Consider the following 18,949-nt stretch of genomic DNA (forward strand, 5'->3'; position numbering starts at 1 on the left):
GCTTGCATTGCTGAGGGTTAGCATTTCTCACAGGATGTTTGCTGTGGAGCATTTGTTGGGAGAAAGTTAGGAGAGCGTGCTTATTAGGGAGTTAACATTTGCCAGTTGACAGGTATTTGACGGGCTTAGGTGTTACCATAAGAATGCAGTATTAGAGATCAGTGAATCCAGCACAGATAGGATCATCAGGGCTAAAACATGTCCTTGGAGGAAGAGAGAAAGAACACTCAGCACCAGGCAGCTTGAAGTGTGTACCTTCAGCAATTAAAGTGGAGTGACAACAAGATCCAATAGAATTCAAGACTTAAAGCTGCAAAGGAATTTGCATGTGAGTTAGTTACAGATATAAACTAGATTCAAGAAATTGAGCACTTTCATCTTGTAGTGTGTCCCATCTACAAGATGAACTGCAGAAATTCACCAAAGATCCTTCAACAACATCTTCCAAACCCATGACCGTTTCCACCTAGAAAGACAAGGGTGGCACTTACACAGAAACACCACCATCTCCAAGTTCCACTTCAGACCACTCATCATCCTGATGAAGGAGCAGCGCTCCAAAAGCTAGTGCTTCCAAATAAACCTGTTGGACTATAACATGGAGTTGTGAAATGTTTAACTCTTTCTACAGTGGTTTCATATAGTTGAGTGGCTCACCTGTCCATTCAGAGGGCAGTTAATAGGTTGTGGACCTGGAGTCACATGGAGGCTAGACGAGATAACAATGGTAAATCTCCTTTCCTAAAGGCCATGAGTGAACCTGATTGATTTTTTAAATGAGTTTTATGATTGTTATTCATGAGACAAGCTTTTTAAACTCAGATTTATTCAGTTATTGAATGTATAATTTATCCGGCTGCCACTGCATTGGCATCTGAACTTCTGGAACATTAGTCCACGTCTCTACAGAAAGCTGACACTCCAGTACTGTACATACTGTCTTTTGGATGAGATGAGAAACTATCTCCTGTTTGGTTGGATGTTGAAGATCCTTAGATACTATTTCAACAAAAAGCAGGGAAAGTAGCCATACCGTCCTGGCTAGTAACATCAAGCAACATCAAACCAAAAAAAAAATGGTCATTATTACATTGTGTACTTATTTGCTGCACATAGGTTACTTGCTGTGACTTCAATATTAGTTACAATAATGCTGTGTTGCTGATAAAACAAAGTTGGCTTGGGTTGCAAAGGATTAACTGCTGGAGAGAGACAAATCATTGAAGCGTATTTACCGTATCTACTCAAGTAATAGTCTAATTTTTTTTAGGAGAAAGTGAGGACTGCAGATGCTGGAGATCAGAGCTGAAAATGTGTTGCTGGAAAAGCGCAGCAGGTCAGGTAGCATCCAAGGAGCAGGAGAATCGACGTTTCAGGCATAAGCCCTTCTTCAGGAATGAGGAATAATTTTTTTAGACTACTTTTTAAAGGTTAAATTTGTGGGGTCAACTATTACATGGATACCACTTTTGAGGGGCTGAAATTCATGCCCATCAAAATTCATATTGTATCATTAGCAGAAGCTAAATGAATAAAGAAAAAGAAATGCAACAAATTACCGGATAAAGACAATTTAAAAAATGAATTACTGCTAATAAGCTTTTAATTATACATACAAAAAGTGAAGTAGAAATATGATACTGTTTTAAATCACAATTACCGATACACATTACATCTTAAGTATGTCAAATACAAAAGTTCATTAATATCCTGCAAAATGACACTGTTCAACATCTCCAGCATTGAATAAAGCTTCCTAATCATCAGGATGAATGATATCATCGTATGGATCCTCTGCATCCTCACTGTCTGTAGTTAGAGGTAGTGCATCATCTGCTTCTTCTTCATCTGTGTCATCTCATTGGTGATTGTCCTCTGTATCATCCAATGTATTCGAAATTTCACATTTCTTGAACGATTTGGAAATACTGTCAGCTTTTGTTTCATTCCATGAATCAATGATCCAATCACAGCTCGCATACTGCCTCCTCTCGTGTACTTTTTGTCTCTATCACATATCCAGTTATTCCACTTCATTCTCATCATGTTCATGAATGGCTTATTGATACCAACATCTATTGGTTGCAAAATACTTGTAAGTCCACTGGGAATTACAGTTATGTCAGTGTTATGTGATCGGATGTTAACAATGACATTTTTCAAGATGGTCCCAGACGAGCGGAACTATTTTCCTTGCATAGTCCACCAGGTTGTAAATTACAAACTTCCTTTATCCATTTTCTACACCTACCTTCATCCATCCAGCCTTGTGGATGCACATGGATGACAATTCCTTTAGGAAATTTCTCCTTTGGCAAAACTTTTCTCTTAAAAACAGCCGTCACTTTTAACTTGGTGCCATCAGTCATACAAGAAAGAACTAAAGTACCTACTTTTCTCATGGCCAGTGGTTCTCACCAATACTGCTTTTTCTCTTTTCTCGTTCACAATTTGACTCTCGAGCTGAGGGTAATAGGCATTTTGTCTATGTTTCCAATGTACGATAACCTGTAGCCTTCCTTCTGCCGATTTCTGATTACGAATTGGTGAAACTGTAATATCTTATCTTCTAGATTAGCAGGCAGCTTTTGTGTAATAAGTCATGCCTTCTCATGAACCTTGGGCACTGTTCCAGCACTTGCCTTAAAATCTGAAATTCCATCCTTCTTTGATTCATTTTGTGCATGGATGCGGATGGCTTCACATCTTCCATTTTGATGACTTTCAAGTACCCACTCAGCAACTTTTTTCTTCAATTGTGGCCACTTGCTAGGTTTACTTCTGCTGGCAACACTTTCATTTTACCATGATCTGAGGTTGGTTTGATATCCTTCTCCAGTCTCTCCCAAATTTCTCCGAAACACAAAATTCTCTTGCTGCCACACAGTTATTTGTCTTTCTGCAACTTCAATAACTTTCAGTTCATATTTTTTGTTTTTTTTATGGCATTTTTACATAAAATGATGAAGAAATTTGAAAACCTCAACTAGGTATATGACTGTATTCCAAGAGGTTGGTTGTCACCTGACTCTCATGCTGAATTGGTGAGATTTGAATATCAAATTACAAGCAGTATGAAAAAACATTCACTTCCTCATAGTAACATTTATGTACAGGATATTAGCTTGACTCACAAATGTTGATCTGTTATCTGTGAAGAACTAGGGTTGACTTTTACATGAGATATATTGAAAATTCCAGATTGTTTGGCCAAAGATAGGGGTCGACTTTTGCATGCGGTTGACTATTACTTGAGTACGTACGGTATTTGTCTTTGGCAAATAGAACAACAGATGAATGAACTGTCGAGAGAGTCCCTTCTCACATATCGCATCACTGTGGAGATGATGAAAACCATTGTGCAGAGCTGACTGCACCTTTAATGCTAGAAAGATCTTTGATTAATTATTGCTGCCGTTGCTATGAGTCCCACCAATCAAGGATGATGTGCCAGGCTTTCCTGGGTTCTGCAGCTCAATGACTCAGCAGCTTAATCCTGGAGCCATGTGCATTTGGGAAGAGAGGACAAGAGTTGCACAAAAGCCAGAATTCAGCTCTCTCAGCTTCCGTTGCCATTGCATTTCTGCAGCAGAGTCTGACTATCCACTTTCCTCTGTGCTGTGCCTTGTTTGATAAAGTATCTCTATGAGGCAAAGTGAGTGGCAAGTTTCTCTCCTACACCAATATGAATTTGTCCCTTTTTCGATCAGGCCTTCAGAGTGTCCTCAAAACTTTCCCTCTGTCCTCCTCAAGGCCGGGTGCCAAGTTACATTTGTGAAAATAGGATTTGTTTTGACTTTTGGCGGATGAGTGCAATATCCAGAACAGCAGGTTTTCTGGTGATCACAATTTTAGAGTTATTGCTTTCAGGGAGGATGCTGAGGTTTGTTCGCCTGACTTCCCATTTGTCTTTGTAAAGGCATTGCTGGTGGAAATTCTCCAACATCTGTGGGAAGATTAGGCGCTTGGCCAAATGGAAACTGTTTCCAATGCAAGAGTGAGGTTTCTCAACTGATGAGCAAATATTCGACATGGAGCTGAAGGAGGATTCAGGCAAGAGTCTTCTCAGGCAGTCAGAATGTGAAACAAAAGGGCTGCCAAAGATGGGTGGGTTTAAAAAGCCAGTTAGTACAAGGTTGAATTGAATTGAATTTATTGTCACGTGTACCGAGGCACTGTGAAAAGCTTTGTGCAATACAGGCACAGAGTTAAGTAGCATAGATAAGTAAATAATCGGTAAACAGTGGCAAAAACAAAAACACAGGTACAGGTAAATGTTAAGAGTTTGTGAGTCCATTCAGTATTCTAACAATGTAGGGTAGAAACAGTTTCGAAACCAGCTGGTGCATGTGTTCAGGCTTCTGTACCTCCTCCCTGATGGTAGAGGTTGTAGAAAAACATTACCAGGGTGGGATGGATCTTTGAGAATATTGACGGCCTTTCCTTGACAGCGGGCCTGGTAGATGGATTCTATAGATGGGAGGTTGGCCTTTGTGATTGTCCGAGCCAAGTTCACTATTCTCTGCAACCATTTCCAATCTTGAATGGTACAGTTGCCATACCAGGTTGTGATACATCCAGACAGAATGCTCTCGATGGCACACCTATAAAAGTTACCAAGGGTATTCGCCATTATGCCAAATTTCCTCAGCTGCCTGAGGAAGAAGAGACATTGTTGGGCCTTTGTAACCAGTGGTCCACATGAAGTGTCCAAGATGGCTTGTTGTGGATGGCCACTTCCAGAAGCTTGGCACTCACCACTCATTCCACCTCTGTGCTGTTATTGTACAGGGGGGCATGAGTAACATCCTGCCGAAAGTCAATAATGATTCCTTGGTTTTGCTGGCATTGAGAGCGAGGTTGTTCTCAGTGCACCATTTTTCCAGGTCTTCCACCTCCTGTCTGTAGTCTGTTTCATCACTGTCTGAGATTCGACTGACTATCGTGGTGTCATCTGTAGTGCCTTAGGCTTAACTAACTTCAACTGCTTCATCAATTACCTTCCCAAGTAGCATGTACATTTAGCCTGCAACAGGTAGGACTACATATTTTCATACTGTGAACAGTAACAAAAAAGCCATTGTTAAATTACTCATCTGCATTCCATTCCTATATCACATAAAATAAATCACATTGTTGCTCATGACTAGCCTTATTGTAACACTATTACCATCCAAGATGTGTCCTCTCCAACTCACAGAGGTGGTGGCACAGTGATACACAGTCAGCAAAGAGTTGCCCTGGAAGAGCTCAACATGGACACTGGACCCTATGAAGTGTCATGACATCAGGTCAAGAAACCCTCCCATTAATTACTATCTGTATGCCACCAACCTCCCACATATCCATCTGTCGATATCAATCTTGATAAGAGTGACCACTGCACATTTCCTTGCAGAGACAAAGTCTCAATTTCACATCATGTGATGTGGCACTACTATCATACAGAATGGGATAGATTTTAAACATAGCGAGCAACTTGAGATTGGTATCAATGAAACACTGTGGTCAATCAGCAGCAGAGTTTTATTTAACTATAATCATTTACTCTATGGCCCAGCATATCCTCAACTCTACCGTTAACAAAACGTCAGGGTGAGGTCAGCCCTGACTCAATGAACAGCACAGAGAAAATACTAGCAGTGGCACTGGGAATATCTAAAAAGAGGTAAAAACAAGAATGCAGATGCTGGAAACCAGAGTCTAGATTAGAATCGTGCTGGAAAAGCACAGCAGGTCAGGCAGCATCCGAGGAGCAGGAAAATCGACGGTTCAGGCAAAAGCCCTTCATCAGGAATACCTAAAAAGAGGTGTCAACATTGTGAAGCCATAGCACAGAGGTACAACCAAACAGTGTAAGCAGCATGTGACAGACATAGCTAAGTATCCCACAATAAAGATCAGATCTAAACTCAGTCACAAATAATGGTAAACAATTAAACAGGTAACAGGAGGTGGTGACTCCACAAATATCCACATGATAAGGGAGCCTAGAACATCATTGTAAAAGACAAGCACTTACATTCACCTTCGGTCAGAAATGCCACCTCAGCCTCTTCCCAGGAGCTCCAGCATCACAAATTCTTCAGAGAAATGCCTTAGGCTCAACCAACCTCAGGCACTTCATCAATTACCTTTCTTCCATCACCACATTCACAACACCTGATACTTAAGCAGTCATTGTGCAAATACAGCAAGACCTGGATAATATTCACACATGGGTTGATAAGTAGCAAATTGCATTTGCACCATACAAGTGTTAGGCAATAACCATCCCAACAAGAGAGAAACTGCGTTGATGTTTAATGGCATCACCATTACTGATTGCCCTGCTATCAACATTCTGGAGTTATCGTGCATCAGGGACTGATCTGGACTGGTCAGAAAAATACTGTGCTATGAGGTGGGAATTCTGCAGTCAGTAACTCACCTGCTGACTCCACCATCTAAAAGGCAGATCAGGAATGTGTTGGAATATTCTCCCCTTGCCTGGATGAGTGCAGTTTCACAACAACTCCACCATCTTGAAGGGCAAGGAACACCACCATCTACAAGTTCTCCTCCAAACCACTCAGTGTCCTGACTTGGAACCATTCTTTCATGCTCAGTGGGTTCAAATCCTGGAACGCACACTCAACCAGCACTGTCGGTGTACGTAGACTGCAGCGGTTCAAGAATGGAACACACCACCAGTCCCCAAGGGCAATTATGGATGGGCAAAAAATGCTGGCCCAGCTAGCAATGCCCACATCTGGGAATGAATTTTAACAAAAGTTCACAATGCTCTTCAGTCTAACTTTTGCAATAAAAAGAGATTATCTTGTCAGGCACAGGAAAAAGACATATAGTGTTATGATCCTATTGGACATGAATTCCACCTGCACCAGAGACCAGAGGTTCTGCATCTAACAGTGTCAAGTGCAGGCCTGAAATTTATAACACTTCAGCTGGGTTAAATATGGTTCCTTTAAGATTCAGAATCTGATTGTACTGGCTTTACTGTGTTCACATGTTCTACACCGGCTTTGGCTGTTCCATTTGGATTTGCACAAATATCTGCATTATGCCTTTGCAAATGTGCTTATTGTGATGATGTGCAGAATGTATTCAATTTTCAATGACAAAGAACCTGCACACAGTTTAAATATCAATCAACAGACTTAGTGGGAAGTTAAAATCCATCTAGACCATGTTCGGAGAGTGACTGGAATGCCAGATTAGTGAGCTCACCGGGATTCAAGCACAAGTATCAGAAACTACTTAATTTATTCCATTCTTTCTCCTGCTTACAGGAATCCATGGTGATGTCCGACGCTAAAGACCATCATTCTTTCATTTTATGGCCAACTGATTATTTGGTTGGAAAAGAAGACATAAGATTAGATTATAGTGTGGAAACAGGCCCTTCGGCCCAACAAGTCCACACCGCTCCCGCCGAAGCGCAACCCACCCATACCCCTACATTTACCCCTTACCTAACACTACGGGCAATTTAGCATGGCCAATTCACCTGACCTGCACATCTTTGGACTGTGGGAGGAAACCGGAGCACCCGGAGGAAACCCACGCAGACACGGGGAGAACGTGCAAACTCCACACAGTCAGTCGCCTGAAGCGGGAATTGAACCCAGGTCTCTAGCGCTGTGAGGCAGCAGTGCTAACCACTGTGCCACCGTGCCGCCCACAAGTGAAGAAGATATTTGGTATGGTTTCCTTTATTGGTCAGAGCATTGACTATAGGAGTTGGGAGGTCATGGTGTGGCTGTACAGGACGTTGGTTATGCCACTGCTGGAATATTGTGTGCAATTCTGGTCTCTTTCCTATGGGAAGGATGTTGTGAAGCTTGCAAGGATTCAGAAAAGATTTACAAGGATATTGCCAGGGTTGGAGGATTTGAGCTATAGGGAGAGGCTGAATAGGCTGGAGCTTTTTCAGTGGAGGGTCAAAGGTTGAGGGGTGACCTCATATGGGTTTATAAATTCATGAGTGGCATGGATAGGTTAAATAGGCAAAGTCTTTTCCCTGGGATGGGGGAGTCCAGAACTAGAGGGCATAGGTTGAGGGTGAGAGGGGAAAGGTATAAAAGAGACCTAAGAGGCAAGTTTTTTTATGAAGAAGATGGTGCATGTATGGAATGAGCTGCCAGAGGAAGTGGTAGCGGCAGGTAAAATTACAACATTTAAAAGGGATCTGGATGAGTATATGAATAGGAAGGGTTTGGAGGGATATGGGTCAAGTGTTGCAAATGGGACTAGATTAGTTTGGGATATCTGGTCAGCATGGATGAGTTGGACTGAAGGGTCTGTTTCTGTGCTGTACATCTCTATGACTCCATAACTTGTCTGCTGAAGTTTACAATCTTAGCTGAAATGCTGTTCAAAGTTATTGTCACCTTATTATTATATGTTCTCTACCTATTTAATATATAGGCTACTAATCTAGAAGACATACTTATATTTAGGCAATGCTTTTATTGTAACAAAAGTAATGTCCTAAGGAGTTTTACAGGAGCATTCTGATGCAAAAATTGACACTGAAGTTACATTCGACAATATTAAGCTAAAATCTTACGTAGATTTTAAGAAGTATCATGTCCTGATACATCATTGTCTAACTTGCATACAAACAATATAAGAATCACATCTGAGAAACTGAATTAAAAATACACAATATAGACATGATGGGAAATATTGCTTTGGGGAAAAATAGAGGCTGGTACTGATCTGGTTATCTATTGGTCGTTGCTATTTACGGGAGCTTGCTGAGGACAAATGGAGCGCTTGAATTTACAACAAAATCATCGACCGATAAGGACTTTGTGACAGCTCTAGGTCGGGAAAGCCTCGACCTGTAGTCTGTTTGGGGGAAGGGAAAAAACCCGGCAAGTGTCTCATTACAAAAAGCAGAGAACAGGCTCGTGTTTTTTTATTATTATTTATAAGCGCTGGCATTATCTCCTCAAGGCCGTTGCACTTACAACCAGGAACGGAGAAGCCGACAAGGAGGACGCGTTTAAAAATTCATTCAGATGGGGAAGGGACCACAAAGAGAGTGCGTGAGTGTTTCCTTTTCGTCAAATTGCTTGGTTGCTTTCTACAGAAAGTGCAGTGTCGTCATTCAATTTGACCTGGTTGGTACCCATTTACTGAGAAGTGTGTGTGTGTTTCTGGTTGGAACGTGTTCCGTGCCGGGCTTTCAGTTTGATTTGGGATCTCGCACCCCCCCCCCCCCCCCCCCGCCACCTCCGCGGAGATACAGCGTCTGAAACGCAGCCAGCAGCACGTACCAGCTTTGCAGCCGCGAGTTTGAAGCCGATTGTCTACCGGGGTCATGGACTGAGGGATGAAGGGCTTTTGCCCGAAACGTCGATTTCGAAGCTCCTCGGATGCTGCCTGAACTGCTGTGCTCTTCCAGCACCACTAATCCAGGATCATGGAGCGAGTGATGTAGGTGAGAGCGAAAGTTGCTTGTTTTGTGTTGATGTCGGTGTCTGCAGAGGTCGCCCTCGCTCTCTCCCTCCCGGTTCCACCCACCCCCCCTCCAGTCAATGTAAACGTGACACGCAGCACGATCCTCAGTGGTAGGCGCAATGGACACTGACATTGGCTCGTCAGAAACCGCCCCCCTCCCCCCCTCCCACAACAGTAAAGCCCCGGGAGACCTACACATATTTATAAAGACCATCCTCACAGATTTGGGGTAGAGAGAACACGCATCTGAAAAAAAGGCATAGCGAACTGAAAATGTTTACTCCTGCTTCTCTTCCCGGACATGTTGAGTTTCACAGGGCAGGAGCAGGCCATTCGGCCCATTGTATCTGCCTCGCCATTTACCGGGATCATGGCTCACACGAAATTCCTCACACCCAATTTCCTGCCGCTTCCCTGTAATCTTTGATGCCTGTACTGATCCAAGGTTAAAAATCACACAACACCAGGTTATAGTCCAACAGGTTTAATTGGAAGCACTAGCTTTCAGAGCACTGCTCCTTCATCAGGTGGTTTTGGAGTACACACCCACCTGATGAAGGAGCGTTGCTCCGAAAGCTAGTGCTTCCAATTAAACCTGTTGGATTATAACCTGGTGTTGTGTGATTTTTAACTTTGTACACCCCAGTCCAACACCGGCACCTCCAAATCATGTACGGATCCAGAATCTCTCTTGGCCTTTAACACACACAAGGACTTTGTACTTACAGCTCTCTGTGGCAGAGTTCCAAAAACACCCAACACTCAGGGAAGACATTTCTCTTTGGCTCAGTCTTAAATTGTAATCATTTTTATTCTAAGACTATGCCCTCTGGCCTAAGGCTCTCCATCAGGGGAAACATTCTCTCAGTATTAATCCTGTGAAGCCCTCTAAGGATCCTATATGTTTCAATGCGATCACCTCTCGTTCTTTCTGTGTGTTTGCTTTTTTAAAAAACAAAAGTATCACGAATGCTACAAATCAGAATTTAAAGTGACATGTACAGCGGGTCAGATAACCTGCCACCAACGATACTTATGGGGAGCTTTCCCTCGGGGGTGGGAGATATTCTGGATTCTGGGACGAGAGTGTATTGCTGGAAAAGCACAGCAAGTCAGGCAGCATCAGAGGAGCAGGAGAATCGACGTTTTGGGCAAAAGCCCTTCACCAGGAATCTGGATTCTGTCCAGTTGAATTCACACCTGAATGTTGAGCTCAGTAGATGCCCCGCCTGTGTCTGTAGGCAAAAATGAGGACTGCAAATGCTGGAAACCAGAGTTTAGATTAGAGTGGTGCTGGAAAAGCACAGCAGGGCAGGCAGCATCAGAGGAGCAGGAAAATTGACGTTTCGGGCAAAAGTCCGTCCGGATGAAGGTCTTTTGCCCGAAATGTCGATTCTCCTGCTCCTCGGATGCTGCCTGACCTGCTGTGCTTTTCCAGCACCACTCTAATCTAAAGACTGGTTTCCAGCATCTGTGTAGCTCACTCTAATCTAAACCCCGCCTGTGTCTGTAGCCGATTATCCCCAATGTGATTGTACAAAGGCTGGCGTGGGGCATGAGCCCCGGTTGCAAATACTGGCTTCTGTCCACCTTGGGTCTCCGGTCTCCCTGGGTTTCACGTGTAGATGAGCCTTCAGCGAGCACCGATCCCAAAGGGACACTTTGGTGAGTGGAACTGGAAATCCACCCAAACCGGGGTGTTTTCTTTCTCCTCCTGCCGGCCACCTTGCAGCTTTGACACCGCGATGCGAATGAGAATGTTCTGAGGAAGGGTCACTCGACCCGCAACGTTAACTCCGATTTCTTTCCACAGATGCTGCCAGACCTGCTGAGTTTTTTCCAGCAATTTCTGCTTTTGTGTCTGATTCACAGCATCCGCAGTTCTTTTGGTTTTTATCGCGAGTGCCTTTTTTTTTAAATCTCTTGACCGGCTCGACTATCTCTTCCTCCATTCCTCTCTCTTTCTGCCCCACCTCCCGAACTCATCCAGGATTTCCCACTTCCCAGGTTCAGGCGATCTCAGCGATTGCAGTGGGAGGCTGCCTTTTTCTGATTTGTGGCTGCCTGTTGTGCAGAGGCGGGGTGGTCAATGAGGTTATGTTTTGAGTTGCTTGCAACCTCTTCAAATATAACTTGAACCCATCCTCCCCCCCGCTGCACGACCTTCATTTCTAGAACGCTTGGTGGTGGGGGAAGAGTCTCACCTTCCGCTAGCTCTCTGCGTCGTCACTGGCGTCACTCAGTTTTGTGTGCAATCTGCTTGGATTTTTTTTTCTTGGGTCTTATTTTACCCCTCGTGTGGTATATATAATGTTTGCAGCCTCGATGATAATCTACTAGCAACACACACGCACACACAGAGATACAAAATGTGGCGGTAGCGCTTTCTGCAGTGCAATTGCTGAATTTCTGCTTGAATTCTTGCACAGATCTCTCTGTAAAATCCACCTTTATTTTGGTTTGTCTCCGCTGCTAGTCTGTGCCCCATGGATACCACCGGGCTCTTCATGCCCCGGAATTTCAGCTGCATCGCCGCTTTATCCGGCAGTTTGGCCGAGGAGTGTGCACTGGCCACGATGGGGGACAACGAGAACTGCAGACGCCAAGGCCAGGCGGACAAGCAACGCAGCCGGGACGGGACCCCCAGCAGCAGCAGCAGCAGCAACAAGAACACGAGCCCCGGGCAGAGGAGGAGGGCCAAGTCGCTGCCGGCTCCCGGGGGCCGAGCGGTCACCGTGCTGACCCGGGCCAGCAGCAAGAAGGTTCGCTTCGCCGACTCGCTGGGTCTGGAGCTGACCACCATCCGACACTTCTGCGACGCCGAGGTGCCTCACGTCCCTCAGAGGGTGATGGCCAGGCTGAGGGAGCAAACCCCCGAGCGCCTGCTCAGCAACAACATGATGGCCATGTTCCTGGACAGTCCCACCCGCCTCCTTGAGCCCCTCTTCAGCAACCCGGGCAGCTCGCCCGACTTCGAGGGCAGGGTCCGGCGGGACCGCGTTTGCCTGGAGAGCATCTCCACCGACCAGTTCAGCGTGCTGGGACTCGTCCGGGTGCTCAACATCGCCTACGAGAAGCAGGTGACGGTCAGGTACACCCTCAACCACTGGCAGTCCTACATGGACGTCGCGGCCACCTACAGCGCCCACTCTGCGGACGGCGGCACGGACACTTTCTCCTTCAAACTGGTGGCCCCGGTCTTCCTGGACACGGGAGGCACCCTCCTGTTCGCCATCCGCTACTTGGTGGCGGGCCGGGAGTACTGGGACAACAACAAGGGCTCTGACTACCAGGTAAGAAGCCACAAGTTCAAAATCTCCCCGCCCAAGGACTGGGAAAACGGCTGGATCCACTTCATTTGAAAGAGGGACAACAGGATGTTCCTGTCTCCACCCGAGCCTGTACCATACACCCAGCATGTCACTTGTATCGACGATGAGAAACGAGGTTCTAATTTTGTTTCTGTTTCAAGCTCTTCAACTGTTATCATGTTAAAAATGGACTTTAATTTTCTTTTTTTTAAAAGAACTTGTTTCATTGGGAAAATTGGTCACAGTTATTTTGGGAAATTGACTTGAGTTTGTTTTTTTTTATTATTTGGTTGGGGAAGGAATGCCTGTGTTTCTCCAGCACTTTGTGTGTTTTATTATTGTTGCTGAAATTTATGTGACCAGGTTAGCCTCAGTAGCAATGAGCTACAGGAAACCTATGCAAAACGAGGAACAATGTGAGATCACATCCAATCCACAGCCATAGATCGCTTGAGATAGGGGTGGCTTCTGCTGCAGAAGCCACCTTAGTCGTGGGTAATATTTTTAAGTCTTTTTTAATGCACTTTGCAGTTCCAAAGTGGCACTTTCTATTGACTTCGTTATATAGAGACCAATATAGCTCATTATCAAAGTGTAATAAGAGTAATAGCATTTTTAGAGGAAAAATGTGTCTTAATAAAACATTTCTTCCACTTCTGCAAGCATGCTATTAATCACATCACCACGCATCATGGAGCTGCTTCCTGTGGCCCTTATCTCTTCTTAGTGACTGGCAGTATTCCAGGGCAGTGACCTGAATGACCTTTTAGTATTGAGAAAAGCACTGACAAGGAGTTAGGTATAGTCCTTAGGGCTAAAGGGATCAAAAGGTATGGGGGAGAAAGTGGGGACATGGTACTGATTTGGATGATCAGCCCTGACCCCATATTGAATAGTGGATCAGGCTTGAATGGCCTGCTCTTGTTTCCTATGTTTCTATAACAATGGAGGTCAAAGCAAGTTGTTTGCAATGACCTTGCGGAAGTGAGGAGAAAGGGAAGTGGTGTCAAATGTAAATGCTTTAGATAATACTGTAAAGAATAGTGAAGTAAACTGCCAGAGAAGCAAATTGTAAAACGATTGCAACGGTTAACCTAACATTTTTCCAGTCAGATAACAGATTTAGTTCTGGTAAAATAAAAGTTAGGTGCTCTGATCAGTCCAAGTTCCGGGACTTTTCTATTTCTAGAAATGCTGTGATAAAGAACTTGACAGATGATATTAAGAGTTTCAGAATTAACAAAAATCAGAATACATTGAAGTTATGGACTGTTGCAAAAGTGTGGGGAGAGGAAGAGAACACAAAACACTATACTGTGTGTATTCTTTGATTAAAGTATAAATGTCTTTTCTATGGCTAGTTTTAATTCATTTTCTGTTATAATATACAAACCTTTCCTATAAACAAATGTTTAAATCCTAAAGAGAGGAAAACATTTAAAGGCATATCAGTGTTAGTTTCACACCAGAAGTAATCTCTTATTGCAGCAGATGCTATTTCTTGTTGTGGCTTGTAAAATGGTATTTTCCTTGCAACTTCCATGCTATATCACTGTGTCATTGTACAAAGATAGGATGTACACTTGTGTTTGATGAATCTCTTGGAAAATGCTGCATGTTTTATTTTTAGCCCCTATTTTGTGCTGGAACAGCCTCAGCATTGCTCATACCTTAACCTGTAATTTGATTCCACTGTTTCAGGAAATGAGATCAGAACTGAAATAACCATCAAAACGTTATGTATGCATTTATAGATGAAGGTATTTTTCTGGTGCAGCAATAGTGTCACTGCCATCCGACTAGAAGTTCTGGGCTGAATTCCCACTTGTTGGCCATGGGAGGTGCTCTCTAGTATGAGAAAGTGAGGACTGCAGCTGCTGGAGATCAGAGTCAAGACTGTGGTGCTGGAAAAGTACAGCAGGTCAGGCAGCATGCAAGGAGCAGTAGAATCGAGATTTTGGACAAAAGCCCTTCATCAGGAATGAGAACCATTCCTGATGAAGGGCTTTTGCCTGAAATGTCGATTTTCCTGCTCCTCAGATGCTGCCTGACCGGCTGTGCTTTTCCAGCATCACAGTCTCGGCTCTGTAGAATGGTCAGGCAAGTTGATCATCAGCCTGTAAGTTCTTCCAGCGTGCCTGATGATAGCTAGGCTAGTAAGAGTCGGACTGTCTTCTGATGAATCATCCTGCAGAAGGCAAATTACTGCTGTACTTTGCTCTTAAGTGTGGACGAATCCTTAGAGATGAGAGCAGGAAAATGGTAGCAAGAGACTTAAGTAGAAACAAGTAGCAATTCTTTTAAAAAAAATCTGCATAAGACCATGTTAATTTGGCCAACTTTTGTGAGGAATCTCTGACCTGCTATATGTCGATCATGAATATTGAGATGCATAGCAAGGTGGTAGTGTGCTGACTGAGTCCCTCATTTTATGTTGTAAATATGATATAACTCTTAAAATGAAAACAATACCCATGTAGTTGAGAGGCAAAAGTAAATAAGCTTAGATCATATATGCAGAAAGTGCTGGAAAACTCACCAGGTCTGGCAGCATCAGTGGAGCAAGAAAAGCAAAATTAATGATTTTAATCAAAATGAAGAGACACTGTATAACTTGTTGAGTTTTCCAGCACTATCTGTTTTTATTTCGAATTTTCAGCATCCAGAGTATTTGTGTTCATTCAGCCAAGCTTATTCTCAGTTTGCTTTCAGTGCTGCCCTTTGTTGGTTGTGAGGTAATGGTGCTAGATTAGTTCTCAGGGTGTCGGTTTGAATCCCACCATGAAAGGTGGTGGAGTTTGAATTCAATTAAAATCGGGATTTGAAAAAAGCCAGTCTAACATTACATCTAACCATTGTCAATTGTTGTAAAAGCCATCTGGTTCACTAATGTCCTTCAAGGAATTGAATCTGCCATCCTTACCTGATCAGGCCTACATGCAACTCCAGACCCACAATGTTGACTCTTAACTACTCTCTAGACAGTTTAGGGCTAAGCAATAAGTGCTGGCCTAGCCTGCGATGCCCTTATCCCATGAGAAAATAAAGGAGATAAGAAGAGGAAGATGGTTTGTTTTACCTCCATTCACCCTCCCTATCTTCAAGGCAAATGTTCCACTTGGTGTTTCCTGTCCTTTTACTTTTTTTGTGAGCAATATGTGAATCACAAGAATTTTAAGGTGCAATGTCAGGCTCACAACCATGTTTAACAAAATGATGCTTGCATTACTGAACTGGATGATGCCTTGTTAAACACTGTAAAATTCATCTTTGGCACGGTGTCTCAGTGGTCAGCACTGCTGCCTCGCAGCGCCTGGGCCCTGGGTTTGGTTCCACCCTTGGGCGACTGTCTGTGTGAAGTTTCCACATTCTCCCTGTGTCTGCATGTGTTTCTGCTTGGTGCCCTGTTTTCGTCTCACAGTTCAAAGATGTGTAGCACAGGTGGATTGGCCATGCTAAATTGGCACGTGGTGTCCAGGGATGTGCAGACTAGGTGGACTAGCCCTGGTAAATGCAGAGTTATGGGGATTGGGTGGCGGGTTTCTGGGTCTGCGTGGGATGCCCTTTAGAGGGTCACTGCAGTCTTGATAGGCCAAGTTACCTCTATTCACACTGTAGGGTTTCCATGATTCTATACAGCAGATAAGGGACTATTCAGCGGACTTTTATATGTATATTAATCATTAGCCATAGCTGCTGGAATATCATTCCTTCAGACGAATGTCTTATAGGAAAAGGTACAAACAATGCTGGTTATATTGCAGGGTTTAAAAGTAGGATGGGACGTTTTCTTAGAGATTTTCATCAGACATTGAATACTGGAAACTTTTAAATAAATGCATAGATTATAATCTCGATACTAAAGCAAGAAGGTAGACAATGTTATAAACTCTACTCAAGTCCAATCTGAATTTTGACATGTAAATCTCCTTCAGAAGTGTACTGCCTCCTGTTTATGTCTATACCTCTTGCATTCTTGTGCATGTAATGTAACTAGTAGTTTAAAAAAATGTTTGCTTGTTTTCACCACCACATAAAATGGACCTGCAGGAACATTTTTGGCTTATTATCATTTACTTCTGTGCAATCTGCAGACTGACAAGGGGAAAATCAGATTGAATTCTTATTTTAAAAGAAAATTGAATTACTCAGTCCCTAAAACTTACCTTTCCAATTGAACCTTCCAAATAACCTTTACATATGAATGCCAGTATAGGTCAGGGACTTTCATTATATGAAGAAATCAGAGACACTGGACTGTTCTTTTTTAGTGTCAAGAAGCTTAAGATGAAATTTTACAGACGTGTTGAAACGTAGAAGGTGTTTTGATGGAGTAAGTAAGGGGAAACTGTTTCCACTGACAGAGGCTGGTTGATTCTCAAAGGAGACCAATTTAAGATAATTACCAAAAGTGGCAAACTTTTTTTTTCACATGGTGAATTATGATGATATTCTAGAATGCAGTGCCTGAAGGAAGGTAGGAGCAGATTCAAAAATAGTAACTTTCAAAAATGAACTGGATATAAACTTGAAGGGAAGAAATTCAGTGTTATGGAAAAAGCATGAAGATTTGGATTAAGCTGACACAGACATGATGGATGAAACGGCCTTATTATAGTCATTTAAGATACTCTGATTCTATATTATATGTATAATTATAAACTCTTGAATTTTAGTCACTTTGATTTCAAGACTGACTTTTGTGATCTATAGGTGGTGTCAGCAGTGAACAGCTGATCCATTTCAACAGAGTTGCTTCACTTAATCTATTTCATAAACAAAGGTTCCATTAGTGAAAAGCCAGAAAACTCGTAACCTGGTGCATGTGCTTCCATTATGCAATATAGTTTCTGTCAGTGTTTGTGAGAAGCAGCTGGTGTTAACTTAATATTTATGTTGGGCTTTACGTGCACTGTGAAGGTGCACTCCTCATCGCTCAGCTGAAGCTTACACACAGTTTAGCGGTCAAGGTAATTTATTGTGTTGGTTTACTTCATAAACTAATGGTAAGTGGCTTGGAGAAGAGCTTAAAGGTGGTGCTGTTTCCAGGTATCTGCTGCTCTTGTCCTTCTAGATTGAAGTGGTCGTAGGTCTGAAAGGTGCTGTCTACGGGACCCTGTTGAATTTGATCAATGCATCATGTAGCTAGCACACACAGCTGCTGTTGACGAAACTTAACTTACTGTTATGGCACTTTCCGGGATTGTTTTGCTGTGTAATGTCAGGAATTGTTTTGAAACAATTGTTGGGAAGCAAGCCAATCTGTTTCACAGTTTTTGAGTGAAGAAATTGACTATTGCGTCCATTGCTGCTGCTCCCCTCCCCAAATAAATCTATTCTAGAACATTTGTGTTCTTAACACTGTGAGTTTGTTTTAAAGTGTAGCCTTTGTGAATTTTGTCAGAAGTCACGTGATGCCAGGTAATAGTGCAACAGGTTTATTTGAAATCACGCTTTCAAAGCGGTGTCCCTTTGTCAGTCACCCGACAAAGGAGTAGCGGTTCAAAGCTTGTGATTTTAAATAAAGCTGTTGGACCATAACCTGGTGTCATGTGACTTCTGATTTGTCCACCCCAGTCCAACACCAGCACCTCCACATCATGTGAATTTTGTGTTTCTTGAGTCTTGAGTAAGAAGCTTATGGGTTCATTCTCAGAACCTGAGTACCAAAATCCAGACTGTAACACTGGCGAAGTAATGAGGGAGTGCTAAACTGTTGGTTAAGGTTAAGTGTTAAATCAAGGCCTTTGTTGCATTCTCACAGTATATTTATGTTTGTTATTCATTCATGGTATATGACTCTGCTGGATGGGCCAGCATTTATTGCCCATCCCCTATTGTCCTTGATGAGGTGGTGGTGAGCTGTTTTGTTTATAATTATAATTACTTACAGTGTGGAAACAGGCCCTTTGGCCCAACAAGTCCACACCGACCCGCCGAAGTGCAACCCACCCATACCCCTACACCTAACTCTATGGGCAATTTAGCATGGCCAATTCACCTGACTTGCACATCTTTGGACTGTGGGAGGAAACTGGAGCACCCGGAGGAAACCCACGCAGACACGGGGAGAATGTGCAAACTCCACACAGTCAATTGCCTGAGGCAGGAATTGAACCTGCGTCTCTAGCGCTGTGAGGCAGCAGTGCTAACCACTGTGCCACCGT

At 43.3% G+C, this 18,949-nt stretch overlaps 2 protein-coding genes across 2 annotated transcripts in view; both read left to right on the forward strand.

The window, feature by feature from the left end:
* Positions 1-8,873: 8,873 nt before the first annotated feature.
* LOC140496303 (protein phosphatase 1 regulatory subunit 3E) lies at positions 8,874-14,714 on the forward strand. The gene is given in 3 exon segments (XM_072595888.1): positions 8,874-9,062; positions 9,064-9,131; positions 11,948-14,714. Coding segments are annotated over 3 exon segments (987 nt in total). The 5' UTR covers positions 8,874-9,029; the 3' UTR covers positions 12,834-14,714.
* LOC140496302 (meckelin-like) overlaps positions 9,348-18,949 on the forward strand; it is a 169,864-nt gene continuing 160,262 nt past the window's right edge. Inside the window, exon 1 of the mRNA XM_072595887.1 lies at positions 9,348-9,447. The gene's annotated coding sequence lies outside the window, so the exon portion shown is untranslated. The remainder of the gene's footprint in view (positions 9,448-18,949) is intronic.

This window comes from Chiloscyllium punctatum, chromosome 26, assembly GCF_047496795.1.
Source record: "Chiloscyllium punctatum isolate Juve2018m chromosome 26, sChiPun1.3, whole genome shotgun sequence".
NCBI classification, from domain to species: domain Eukaryota; kingdom Metazoa; phylum Chordata; class Chondrichthyes; order Orectolobiformes; family Hemiscylliidae; genus Chiloscyllium; species Chiloscyllium punctatum.